The 14131-nt window shown below is 39.2% G+C and overlaps 1 protein-coding gene across 2 annotated transcripts; it reads left to right on the forward strand.

The window, feature by feature from the left end:
* The first annotated feature begins 2029 nt into the window (after window positions 1-2029).
* On the forward strand, window positions 2030-9264 carry Sec61g (SEC61 translocon subunit gamma). Of its 2 annotated transcripts, none has more exons than XM_013124295.3 (4): window positions 2030-2184; window positions 3516-3619; window positions 5157-5259; window positions 9106-9264. In XM_013124295.3, the coding sequence occupies exons 2-4, from the start codon at window positions 3526-3528 to the stop codon at window positions 9113-9115; spliced, it is 207 nt and encodes a 68-aa protein (XP_012979749.1). In that variant the 5' UTR covers window positions 2030-2184; window positions 3516-3525; the 3' UTR covers window positions 9116-9264. The 2 variants fall into 2 exon arrangements, with proteins under 2 accessions (XP_012979749.1, XP_040602576.1); XM_040746642.1 differs by having other exon boundaries at window positions 2110-2183; window positions 3519-3619.
* The last annotated feature ends 4867 nt before the right edge of the window (window positions 9265-14131 follow it).

Here is a 14131-nt window from a genome sequence, read left to right on the forward strand (position 1 = left end):
TACATTTAACTGAACTCTTTTAGTGACTTTAAAATTATGCTTTTTGTTTTACACATTTCCTCTTCTCCTGAATTCGTATGGATTAATTATTTCTTTTAATGATGTATTAATAAATCATTCACACTTTTCTGCTATATTCCTTTGCAGTACTTAATTCTGGGATTGAATGTTTGACAAAATCTTTGGTTTTGTTTTGAGATAGAATTCCACGTAACCCAGGCTGTCCTTTAACTCTTTATGTAGCTAAACATGACCTTGATCATCTACTCGCCTCCTAGTCTCAAGTATTGGGATTATAAATGTGTGGCAATAAAGTATGAAAAACAGTAGTTTCGTTTACCCCTTCCATGCCCAAATGCTTAGTTATGCCAGGACGACAGTTGTCATTTCCCAATATGAGGCTGCAAATTTTGAGTTAAAAAGAAAAACTCCAATTGCTTATGTTGGCTATAAAATCACAACTCCTTAAAATACCAAAAGTCCAATCTCAAACGTGATACTTCATGTTACTCTGCAAACTGTATCTGTTGTGCTGACTGACATTGAGTTTGTCAAATACATAATGGTAGAATTACAGTTTTTCTTCCACGTGAAAGCAAAGTATTGCAATCGCTGTACTTGACTGCAGTATGTTGCACATAAAATGAAGTAAAAACTCTTCAAACCCCTGAGGCTGGCACTTACCCTAATGATGGGACAAGATTATCTGAGGAACACCTAATAACTCAAAAAAGCTCCAGAAATACTTCACTCGGAGACTGTTAGCACCTTCAATACATCTAAATCCTCATAGCTAAATGAGAAAGCCCTAGGAAGAAGGTCTTAATTCCTGTCATAGGAATATATTCCCTATTGAGGGACCAAAAATTAAAATAAAAGGTTAAAAACTTGGGCCCTAAATCTATACAGAGAAAGGGAACTTGTAATGGCAAAGGAAAATTTAACTCCTTGAATCAGGAGTGCCATGTCTAGGGCCTGAGACCCTGCTCTCAAAGTAGGGGAGGTAAGTTTCAAACCACTCCGGTTAACATTCCTTTGCTAATTACTGGTCATAAAGGTCCCCTGCCAGTTGCAAAGATTCCCCAGCTCAGGGGATAGCTGACAGAACTTATGACCCTGTAACCCTGCAACCCCATGCCCTGTCTTTTTTTTTTTTTTTTTTTTTTTGAGACAGGGTTTCTCTGTGGCTTTGGAGACTGTCCTGGAACTAGCTCTCATAGACCAAGATGGTCTCGAACTCAGAGAGATCCGCCTGCCTCTGCCTCACAAGTGCTGGGATGAAAGGAGTGCACCACTCCCACCCAGCTTGTCTTTTTTTTTTTTTTTTTGGTCCATGCCCAGTCTTATCTAACTCAAATGTATCTTGCTTAAAATACATAGTTACTGCTCCAGTGTGTATGATCTAAAGTAACCATGGAAACCCTGAAATTTTTGACCTTTAACCTTATGGTCTGCCCCTTTAAAAGCTTCTATTTTTGGCTTGAACTATAAATGAAACTTTTTGCTTTTACATCAAATTGTTAACTTCTTTGGGTTACTCTCTGGGCTCTGGGAACCTAGCATGATACCATGACTACTAGCAGAAAGCCACTTTCCGGGAAAGGAGATTTTTATTTTATTATTTTATTATCTTTATTTATTTATTCGTTTATTTGGTTTTTCGAGACAGTGTTTCTCTGTGGCTTTGGAGGCTGTCTTGAAACTAGCTCTTGTAGACCAGCCTGGTCTTGAACACTGCCTCTCGAGTGCTGGGATTAAAGGTGTGCGCTACCACCGCCAGGCTGGGAGGTTATTTTTCATTAAGGTCGTTCACACCACAAAGCCTGTTCCATTTTTGATCGGTGACATTATTTCCATGCACAGCTAGCGGGGAACCCGGGAGCTGTAATGCAGACACTCATTAGCTGGAGTCCACGTCCTGGATTCTCTTTGAGGCTGCACTGCCGGGGGCGCCCACTCAGGGCGCTGGGAAGGAAGGACGCCCAGGATCTGCGGAAGCCCCAGCAGCCGCTTCGGAAGAGGAAGGATGTACGTAGCACTGCGCCGGCGCAATGACGTCTCTGTGGGACGAACCAATTGAAGGGAGGCATGGGCGGGCTGTGGCGAACCAACTTCCGGTTCCGGTGAGCTCAATGGTCTTCTAAGCGACGTGTCTCTCTGTCTTCTCCAACCGACTTCCCGCAGGTAAGGGTTTGGTGGCTTCCTCCCGGGCGCTGGGGCGGGCGGGCGAGCGGCCGGCCGGGAACTCAGGGGCTCAGCTGAGCGGGCCTGGGGAGGACGGGAATGCGGGGTGGGTGCAGGGCTGTGGTGCGGACGCGCTGCGAGGACGAGGGCGCCGTCCCACGGAGGAGCCTGGCGCCCGTGAGTGCAGGGTGGGCCCCTGTCGGCTGGGGCCGGCTCGCGGACGCGGAGCTGCCCCGAGCGCCACTCACCCGTGCACGCCACCAAACCCAGGCGCGGGGCCTCCCTGGGTGGCCCCGGGTGGAAGTATACCCGTCTACAGGAAGGTTCCCGCACACGAGCTGATCCGGGGCTCAGCCTTCTCGCAGAACATCGTCTCCTGCGGCTTCCGGAGCCTGCTGGCCCGCACCTTTCAGTGCGCTTGTCTTGTGAAATTGTGTTCAAGTCTAGTTGGCCAGGAGTCTGTGTCAGGAGGTCGCTGAGGGGACTAGCGGCCCTCCGTTACCGCCGAGCGCAGTGATTTGTCTGGCGTGGGTTTTAGGGAGGCTGGATTTCGAGGACAACTAAGTGAAACACTGAGAAACCAGGCATTCCTTTGCTTTTGTGTCAAGCTGTGGGTGGATTTCTTAGTGTGTGTGCCTTCACTGTATCGGCTATTGCCCACGGCGCATGACTCAGATAAGGAAACTGGGGCTCTCAGGGTTGTCTTATAATTGAATAACATTCCTGTTAATTAAAGGAGTCTCAAAAGAACCTTAAAATGTTCAAAACTAAATATTTAGCTGGAGGCATTTCAGAGTCTGGATCTTGCCTTTTTTGTTTTTTTTGTTTTTTTTTTTTTGTTCTCTAGAACGTTGGTTCATGGTCTGTCCATCCTGTAAAATGTACTTTTACTTAAATATATGGCCATGATTTCTAGCAAATAGATTAGAACACACTTTTGCACAGGGTCTGTCTACACCATAGTTGGAACTCCTATAGCAGATACTAAGTTTTCAACAGTTTCAACTTTAGAAACTTTAGTTACTGGTTTCCTATAAGGAATAGTGAGAACAATGTAATTGGTAGGAAAGGGACCTTTTGTTGCTTAACCTTATAATAGAGAGCTTCCTTTAATGAATGTGAGAACCTTTGCCAGTGAGGATAACATTGGTAAGATGTGTGCTTCCTTGTCTCTAGTCTCGTGCTTTCTTGAATATGAAACACACACACTATATTTAAGCTTTTCTTTATGAATTGAATTCACCATTTCTCTCTTACCTCCGTTTATAACTCAACAAGTCCTAATATTTGAAATAGTTCTAATGAGTATCATGTTTCCCTTTTTTTTTAAGCACGTCAGTCATGGACCAGGTAATGCAGTTTGTTGAACCAAGTCGGCAGTTTGTCAAGGACTCAATTCGGCTGGTTAAAAGATGCACCAAACCCGATAGAAAAGGTAATAATATCTTTACCATGAGAGAAAACAGTAAATCTTGGCATTTTCTAAGTCTTGTGTTACATACATCTTTTTGTTTTTTTTTTTTTTTTTTGTTGCTGTTGTTCTGTCTTTCCAGACAGGATTTCTCTTTAGCTTTGGAGCCTGTCCTGGAACTCGCTCTTTAGACCAGGCTGCCTTGGACCCACAGAGATCCTCCTGCCTCTGCCTCCCAAGTGTTGGGATTAAAGGCATGCGCCACCAACACCTGGCTCACATCTTCTGATCAATCTTTGCAGGGCTGGATATCAGCTCAATCATAAAATGCCACTATGCACACCACTGAAAGGACTGTGAGTGGATGTCACCACCATTGCCCTTTCTCTATGTCCTTAGCCAGAACTGGTTAAAGCTTTGTTTCATGATATGAAATTATTAAGTGTAGTTATTATAACCTAGAAAGTTTAATTTGCTTTCTTATGTCATAGCTTAAAAGATACACTAGACTTGTTCTGTTTTATCATGAATTGACTAGGTTAGAATTTAAGGCACATTTAATGGAGTAATATATTATCTTAGGGTTAGTATTGCTGTAATAAAACACTATGACCAAAAACAGTTTGGGGAGGAAAGGGTTTAATTACATATCTTGACTCACAGTCCATTGAAGGAAGCCAAGTGAGGAACAGGGCAGGAATCTGGAGGCAGGAGCTTGATGCCTTGGCTGAGGACAGGTGCTGCTTACTGGCTTGTTCCTCATGGCTTGTTCAGCCTGCCTTCTTATAGAATCCAGGAATACCAGCTCAGGGGTATCCCCACCTAAAGTGGGCTAGGTTCTCCCCCATCAATCACTAATTAAAAATGCACTACAGGCTTGTTTGTCTATAGCTGGATCTTATAGAAGCATTTTCTCAATTGGAGTTCCCTTCTCTCATATAACTAGGTTGTGTCAAGTTGGTTTAAAACTAGCTAACACAGATCAGATACCTAAATAAAATAATAGATACTGGTCATTATTCTTGTGAAGCTGTGAGTTTGTCAGGGAAGGTCATCCAGTAATTGCAGCTGCACATTTTGCTTCTTGCCTTGATGGGTATGAAGCAAGATAATGAGACCTGGTAGCACATAATAGGAGAACTAGGTAAGGCAGTCAGGGAATGTGTCCTTAGGAGATAGAATATACCAGAGTTGTAAGTTATTTTGAAACTGCTGACCTTGAATTTTCAATCCTCACCTTTTACTTCATCATAGTATTAAAGACAAGAGGTTTTTGGTAATGTACCCAAAGCTACAAGAATAACAAATACTTTTGGTGTTGATGAACTTCGTGAGCATAGCATTTTCATTTCTGTGTTTCTTTAAAATATCAACAAAGTAATTTAAAAATCTGTAAGTCAAGCATTGAACTATTATTACTCCACTTTTTCTTCATTTTTAAAATTAATGTACCTACCAACCAAAGTGTATGCTGGTAACTTTATTAACATTACTGATAGCTTTTCTTCATATTTTCAGTGTCTACAACAAAGTTAATGCAGATTTTATGTTTTATCTTCAGAGTTCCAGAAGATTGCCATGGCTACAGCCATAGGATTTGCTATCATGGGGTTCATTGGCTTCTTTGTGAAACTGATCCACATTCCTATTAACAACATTATCGTGTAAGTAACTATAAACTCGTCTGTTTAGCAATGACTGCAATGAAGCCATTTGAGGTGCAGACTAGCGCATCTCATTAATGTACAGATATGACTCTGGGTATTTAAATAATGTTCTAATATTGTGTACCTAATAATACTTTCAACTTTCAAAACACTTTTATATTTAACAAAATCGTTACAGCAGCTTCTTAGCCAGGATTTTTATTTAATAAAGTTTTCCAGTATCAAACTAAATTAAAGGCACACTGTGTCACTGCCAAGTATTCAGTAACAGACTACATTCATAAGAAGCCCTGTTTGTCTTGATTCTTTTAAGGTGCAGAAAACTGATGCTTCATCTGAAAATCCCCATTTTGGTAGAAATCTGACAGAACCAGATTGCCTACATCTTTTTTCTTGTTGCTTAGTATATGTCGTGACCTTGGGCAGTTTAATTAACTATTTTGTGTGAGGACAGAAATTCTTTTTTTGGTTTTTCGAGACAGGGTTTCTCTGTGGCTTTGGAGGCTGTCCTGGAACTCACTTGGTAGTCCAGGCTGGTCTCGGAACTCACAGAGATCCGCCTGCCTCTGCCTCCCGAGTGCTGGGATTAAAGGCGTGCGCCACCAATGCCCGGCTGAGGACAGAAATTCTTACTTGAATTATATTACAGGTTAATGACTTCAGAAATCGTGTAAGACCTTAAGAAAAATACCCAGTGGATAATTTGTTATTGAATCATCGCTGTTATTGGCAGGGTGTTTATAACCTTTGGGTATGTAACAAAGGAGAGAAGGATGAGCGAAATTATTCCACTGTATTTTTTTGCCATATGCTTTTACTCTTAAAATTCATTGTAGGTCATTGGGGCATATTGCGCCATAGAACAGTTAAAGAAACCTATATTTATTTACAAATTGAGTTTAGTTGAAGGTCTTGGTATGAATTTCAACACATGCTCATGTAGTTCAGCACATGTAGTTTGTTTGTTAAGTGTGTACATGTGTTGGGGTATGTACATGTGAGTGCAGTGCTCAAAGGACGTTGAATTTCCTGGAGCTGAAGTTACAAGCAATTGTGAGTTGCCTAGAGTGGTTGTTTGGAACTGAACCCCAGTCCTATACAAGAAAATGCATGCTTTTAATGACAGCCAGCCAACTCTCCAAGTTCTTCCATAGTCTATAATTTTTAAAAATAATTTGTTTAATTTTATTTTATGGGTATTGGTATGAGGGTGGCAGATTTCCTGGAACTGTCTTAGAGACAGTCGTGAACTTTGTGAACTCCTATGTGTGTGTTGGGAATTGAACCGGGATCCTTCTAGAGGATAGTCAGTGTTTTTAACCACTGAGCCTTCTCTCCAGCCCTGAGTAGTCTATAATTTTATAGTCATAATGTTTTAGCCTCCTCTTCAATTTGGGATGGTAAAGTGCAAATCTAGGAAACTCCTTAATTTTATAGTATCTTCACTACTAAGTATTTTACTGCTAATATTGGTTTTTTACATTTCATGTAACTATATGCATGCTGTTGGGTAACACATAGGTATACTTTTGCATGATAAAAAGTTTTATCTAGGGTTAAGGTGTGCCTAAAATCATCCAACTTTGGGGTGGAAAGTCAGGGGCAGGAAGATTGCTGCCTGGGCTGCAGAGTGAATCCGTATATCAAAACAACATAGAATGAAAAAAAAAAGCTGGAAGGAACTAAGTCATATACTCTTGTCTGTCCTTTGAGAATCCCCATTTGTATTACTAACGAGAGATGCAAACTTTGGAATTGTGGAATCTTGGAGAGATTTCTGAGGTAGAAACCTGAGCCTGATTGTGGGCCTCAGTTGTCTTCTCAGTGGGGAAGAAGTGCTTTCGCTTCTCAGGTGAGTGAGCTTATCTCGCCTCACATCGCTTCGTGACCAGGATGTTCATTTGTGTGAAGGTTCTTTAATGCTATACCCTTAACTTTGCCCTCAGTAACAACAAATTAAGTTGTGTTGGCTTTTTTGGGGACAGAGGGCTGTTTTTTTCTCTCCCCCCCAACATTCACTTACTTGGCAGAAAGCTTTTATCTTTCTTGACAGACTTCAGTGAGCTTGGGTCATCCTTTGATATATGTGTCTGTCATATTAAGATTGTGAGTTTTGAGGCAGACCTGTTACTTATCTGATTGTATACTTTTTTTTCCTTCTTCTGCCATCAGTTTCCTAAAATATTTTATTTCTAAACTTTACTTATTTCAACATAAATATTTTTCACTATAAACAATCAAATCTAATAATAGAAAGTAATTAGTTTGTTTTTCTTTTTGACACTGACATTTTGGTTTATAGGAAAAAGATGTTCTTCTGTTATAATCTTTTGGGCTACTATAACAAAATGCCCAACACTGGGTAAATTGGAGACAACAGAAATTTATTTCTTACTGAAATGTAAATTTATAATGCTGTAGTGAGTTCGTATCTGGTGAGGGCTAGACATTGATCCTTGCATCCGAGTTTTCATTTGTTAAGTGGGACAGGACAGTAACATTAGAGGCCATGAGAAGAGACTTTTATAATGGTGCCAGTCTAACTGAGAGTAGATATGCATACACACGTGTGAACACACGAAGATAGATTGGTATTTATGTAGATATTAAGAACAATGAATAAATATTAGCTCAATTAAGTAAATGACTTGATGTCTTTATCCTTTTCTAGTAAACATAGGCATAATTGCCTTTGCTGAGATCTTGTCCTGTTTCTGTTTTTGTTAAATGTGAATCAACTCATGTAATTCTCAGGAAGTAACTTGAGTGACTCATAAGTGCTAGAGCAACACAGGAAACTTTTTTTTTGCTAGCTAGCTACTTGATGATTTTTTTGCAGTTAAAAAATTTGCTACTTGGAAAGCCTTTTTTGTAATTAAAAATTGTTTTGTTGTTTTACAAGTTATTTACCACTTAATATTTTCCTCCCAAAATATTTTTTTTGTTGTTGTTGTTGCTGTTGCTTTTGGGTTTTTTTGGTGGAGGTGGGGAGGAAACTGCAGAAACCACACTTCACTTCCCGTGTTACACTGCAATAGGTATGAGATAGAAAGAACTTGTTTAGGTGTTTGAAATGATGTAAGTCATTCAGAGAGGATGGCAAGAAAAATAGACTGCAACAGACTCATTAAATTGGATTATAATCTCATTTTTCTCTCATGATGAATTTTTTAGGGGTGGTTTTTTTTGTTTGTTTTACAATTGTACTCAAAATTAATGTATGCAATCCTGTTATTTAAAGGAGTAAGGATAAAGTGTTAGTAACTTACTGCAGTGTAACTTCATAACATGAAATAACAGTAAGATGTATACATGGGTATATAATTTTTATCTAGCAATGGGATTATTTTTTTTAGTTGGTATTGCACTACTAAAGTAATTATTAATTCTTTTAAATGTAGGAGGTCAACTGTGGAATGTTGGTTTTGTTTATTCTTGAGTCTTTTTGATGTAGCCCAATAGTTGAGAACAGTGGTGCTCAACTGTAGTCTTGACATTTGTTTTTAAACTGGTTTCTTACTTGCATGTCATGTAAAATTGAAAAACTTCTTGTGTAATTAATGTGTTTTGTTAGTTTAGAAAGACATGTCAGAATGTTCTACAATGACATTTCTCATAGGAGCGTAATGAATGTACAATTCATCTGCCCCAAAGCCATCCATTATTAAGGCCTTTCAGCTTCAGATGTTCACTTAGTATTATTCTTTTATATTGTCTTGGGTTAAAGTGAGGTGCTGTTCTCTTGAAATTGGGTTTGATTTCCTAAAACCGCAGCATGTTGCATTTCAAATGATTGTTGTTATACGCTCTGCTTAAAAGTGACTGTTTTTCTTTCTTTTCCAGGGGTGGCTGAATGCTTTCTCTTCTTGGGAACTGGTGAACAAGTGAGGTGTGAGAAGCTATGAAGTAAAAAGTTGCTGAACACTTTGTGGGTTCTTTTTCCTTTCCTCCGCCCTAAAAGGTTTTCTTTCTGTTTCCAAATTAAAATAATTTCAAAATCAACATTTTTTTTTCATGACAGACATTTAACAAGTTTTAGTAACAGATTATGCCTGGTTTTAAAATTTTCAAGTCTTTGGTTTGAAGAAAAATTAAGATAACTGCTGAAGCATTGTAAATTCACATGCTTTTCTTCCTGAGACTGTTTGGACTGTAACAAAATGCCTGAAGCTGGGTAATTTGTAGGCAGTAGATGAATATTGCACATTCTGGAGGCTGTGGAGTCCAAGTGCCAGCAGATGCAGGGCTGCTGAGAACGTGGTGGTCTTGCTTCATAGAGTGACCTTCGGTGCTCAGTATGGCTGAATGACAAACACCTTTAATAGAGGTTGTAATCCTACCTACAGGGAGGACCCTTGTGAATTAATCACATCCTACAGACCTGACCTCAGTACTGTGTATTGGAGCTTACATTTCCATGTGAATTTTGGAGTGACAAGTTAGGATCATAGGTAGCAGCTTCTGACAGATGTGTTGGTATAGTAGAAACAAAGCAATAAAAGGATGGGGAAGATAGTGAACATACTACTTTTGAGGTAGGATAGTAATTTTGTTCATATAACACTCAAATTGTAAACAGATAATCATGTACAAGTTTCTATGATTCTTGAAACAGCTGAAAATCATGGTTAAAGTCTGGAAGTGAGGTTCTTCACCAGCATGTATAACTCGTCACACCTCCATGAACAGTGGCGTTCTGAGTTTATTGATTTTTTTTGAATTCTGGTTTTTGGTTTTTCACTGCTCATCTGCACACATGGTTAATCACTCATGACTGACAGTTACTAAGGTAGCAGATACTTTAAGTGTCTGTTTTGTGTTGTTAGTATCATGGCACATATTGTGTAGCTTATTAAAAACTATTAGAATTCAAAGACTGGGAATTGCAGTGTTCAGTCCCAGCATCTAGTAAGGGTGTTGTTGCAGTCTTATCCTTTGATAGTGACTGAGAGTGCAGGAAGTGGTAGATTGACAGCCTCGGTCTCTTTTGTAATTATCCCTCATCAGTTTATGAGAAGGAAGACTTCATGATTCAAACACCTGTCATTGGGCCTTGCCACTGAACACTAGCCCTGGAGATTAAGCTTTTAACATGTTTTCTGGGAACACAGTCAAGCCATGGGAAATTATCCAATCCTTCCCTTTTGGATCCTTGATTTATTTTCATTGTGGTTGTAACTGATAGTCTCATTTTGGACTGTTCACAGTGTTTTGAATATGGCGCAAGGGGCACCTTGGAAGGGACCCGTGACTGGTGAGGGACAGGTTAATCATCAGGCAGAGCTTACATGGGAAGGAAGTTATATTGGAGAAGGGAAGGGATTAAGGGACTCTGAAGAAGTTGGTTCTAATGCCAGTAAAGGAATGGACTTGCTAGTGAGATGAAAGCAAGCAACCAGCAAAAACTTCCTTCTTCCGTGTCTTAGATAGGCTTCCAGCAGGCGTGGCCCGGATTAGAGGTAAATTTTCACCAGCTCAAAAGATCTGGATTAAAGGCTTATCTTCCTTCTTTAAGATCAGAATTAGAAGTAGGTCTTCCCACTTAAATCAAGCAAAAAAATCCCTCACAGTTTTGCCCCTTTTAGGGTTTTAGTATTAGAAGGGGAATCCTTGTCTTTTCTGGCCATAATATAGTTTCCAAGAAGTGCCACGCACTTCACAACATGGTCTGCATTCTCACACTGCTAAGCTTTGCTGGGCTTCTAGCCTGCTGTGCCTTCTCCCTCCTTTCCGGTGATAGTTCCCCAGCAAAGGCCCCCAGTAACTGGGTCTGTTTCAGATGCAAGTGCATTTATCACAGTTCCTGTAAGGATGACTCTCATTTAAGGATGACTCATGTCTGCTTGGCCTGCATGCTCAGAAGTGTCCTCATACTTTTTGTGGCAGTTTCACTGTCTTGTTTTTTGTATATGATGAGAGATAGGGTTCTTGTTTCATTCTTCAGCATTGTTCATATGGTGTTTTGTCAGAACATTTGTAGAAGAATTTGTTTTCCCCTCCAATATTTGTCAGTAATTAAGAGATTATGGTTATAGGTCTGGTTCTGAATTCTGTATTCTCCTTCATTGACCTATTTGATTGCTTTTGTTTCATACCATGCTGATTTTGGTACTAAGACTCTATAGTACATTGTAAAATCAAGTGTGATACCTCTCATAGTTATCCTCCCACCCCCCAAGATTATTTTGGCTATTTGGGAGTATGTTTTCATTTCTTTTTTATTTCTGTGATAAAACACTATGACCAAGTCAATTTATAGAGGAGTTTTACTGGGCATGTTGTTCCAGAGACTGGAGTCTATGATGGTGGAATGAAAGCATAACTGGGAGCTCACATCTTCATCCACATGCGAGGAGGAAGAAGCATACCTAAAGTTCAGCAACTTTGACACCAACAAAGCCACACCTAATCTTTCCCAGATAGTTCTAACAAGTAGGGGCCCAGTACAAAGACAGGAGCCTATGGAAGCCATTCTTCAAACCACCACATTCCAGTCCCAAGCCCCCATCATTTAAAATGCATTTAATTCAACACCAAAGGTTTCCCTCAGTTTCTCACAGTTTCAACATCAAAACAATGATTTTGTTTTTAATAACCAAAGTATAAATTTCTTCTGAGACTCAAGGCAGTCTCTTAATTGTAATTGCCTGTCAAATCAAAAAGCAAAGTACCTTTTCTCTTATAAGTACTGCCTTGGTCATAATGTTTCTTCACAGCAATAATTGACTAAAATAATTACATAGCTTTGGCTATCTTGGAATTCACTCACTCAGAGCTCACTTTCCTGTGCTGGAATTAAAAGTGTGCACCACCATGCCCAACCATTCAACTATTCTGATATCCCTAGAATTCGGCCCACTTAATCATTATAAATTAATTTTTTTTGATAATCGTGAATTCTTGCCAGGTTTTTAATTGAGAAATTTTGTGTCATTGTTTATCAGATTTATGTGTGTGTTTAATCTGTTTTTTTTTTTTTTTTTTGGTTTTTACGAGACGGTTTCTCTATATTGTTTTGGAGGCTGTCGGTCCAGCCTGGCCTCAAACTCTTAATCTGGTTTTAGTATGGGAGTATACTGGTAAGTCTTAGTATTCCTTTGCTTTCTGTTTCCTGGAGTAGTTTGAGGCACTGAGAGCAGGTTATCATTAAAGCTTTGGTAGAATTCAACAGGGAGCCTGTCTGTCATGGAGTGTTTTCAGTTAGGAGACTGTTACTACTTGAGTCTCATTAAGTGTTGCAGATTGGTTAAGTTGTTAATGTCTTTTTAATTTATTCTTTGTAAGTCAAATTTGAATAATTTATAAAACTTTTTCAATGTATTGAAATACAGATTTAGCCAGGTGGTGGTGGCACATGCCTTTAATCCCAGCACTCAGGAGGCAGCGGCAGGCAGATCTCTGTGAGTTCAAGGCCAGTCTGGTCTAGAGAGTGAATTCCAGGACAGGCTCCAAAGCTGACAAAGAAACCCTGTCTTGAAAAACCAAAAAGAAGAAACAAAGAAAGAAAAATAAAGATTAAGGTGTGTCCTGATGGTGTGAGTTTCATAGAGAGCTATTCTGTATCAAATTTTATGAATTTAGGTCTTTTCTTTTGATTAGCTAAGTGTTTTGTCAGTTTTTTAATTTTTTTCCAATTTCTTTAATGATCCCTGCATCAATCAGTAAATATATATTCCATAGGATTCAGAGTCCTCACATTCACTAGAGTCCTCCCACACATTTCCATCCCAAGTTATGGGATCCCATTGTTTTATAATTAATGCCCTACTTTAACTGTCTAGGTTGGAACTAAACCTTCACAGTAATTCAGCCAGCCTCATAATGCGGTTTTCGTTTGATTTTCCACAACTGGAGCTCTTTGGCTTTTGGAGAGGAGAGTCTCTTCCAGGACACACTTGGAAACTTTTAGGCTATTTTTATATACATCTGGAATCAGTCAGTTTTATCACTGAGTTCATTGTCTTTCACCATGTTCTGAGATCCTAGAAGTTGGTTAATTTTATCACAGATCTTTTATTCTTTTCCCTTTTCAATTTTTCTAGAGATGTTAGAAGCAACCAATCAGCATCATCATTTTCCTACAAATTACCAATAGGTTATGTACAGTCACTAAATCTTTTGTCTTTTGCAATCAGTCAAGATAATCAAATGCATTTGTCTCCTTGAGTTCATAAAATGGTTTATACCATGTTTTTTCAGTACTCTTCAGGCTTCTAGAAGTTTCATTAACTAACGGGAGAGGATTCAGTACCTGTCAGTGTTGGCAAATTGGAAAGCCTATTCTAGATACTTAAATTCATCTTTATATTTCTGTTGCTCAAAAACTACTTCTGGTACCAATATCTTCATTGACAGAGTTCTCTGGAGGAACAGACCTGCTCATACAACTTTGCTTGATAAACTTCCCATTTTTCATGTCTTGTCTTTCTTACTTTAGACCTAAATAAGCTGTTGCCATGCTGTAGCCTGCACACTGTACTGTCTTGAAGTTCCCTCTGCCATATAGGTTAGTACATTATATATATAGTACATAACTGAGCCTCACTATATTTCTCCAGACAGGCAGAATATAGCTGGATAATTTACCAGAGTCTATATAGCCCAAAGGCACAATTCTTTATAGAGGTCTTGTTGCCCTTTTAAACCTCATTCCCATGTCCTTTGCTAGCTACATGTCATTCAGTATTCTTGTCTTCCAACCTTCCACCAGAATGGATCATTTAACTCTGCTTATGGTATTTTTACTATAAATATTTTAAGTGGTTTTAGAGCCCAGTGTTCTAAACTCTTACATATTTCTCCTTCAAACCCATTCCAAAAACTTTAGACCATCTAGTTAGGTTTGCTACAGACCAGCCCATTGTTGGAA

Source organism: Mesocricetus auratus, unplaced genomic scaffold (assembly GCF_017639785.1).
Source record: "Mesocricetus auratus isolate SY011 unplaced genomic scaffold, BCM_Maur_2.0 Super-Scaffold_100006, whole genome shotgun sequence".
In the NCBI taxonomy this organism is placed as follows: Eukaryota; Metazoa; Chordata; class Mammalia; order Rodentia; family Cricetidae; genus Mesocricetus; species Mesocricetus auratus.

Bases quoted from the DNA above. Each gene is read 5' to 3' on its own strand.
- Sec61g (XM_013124295.3), top strand. From the start codon at position 3,526: ATGGACCAGGTAATGCAGTTTGTTGAACCAAGTCGGCAGTTTGTCAAG. The intron at 3,620-5,156 runs GTAATAATATCT...TTTTATCTTCAG, and splicing joins CACCAAACCCGATAGAAAAG to AGTTCCAGAAGATTGCCATG.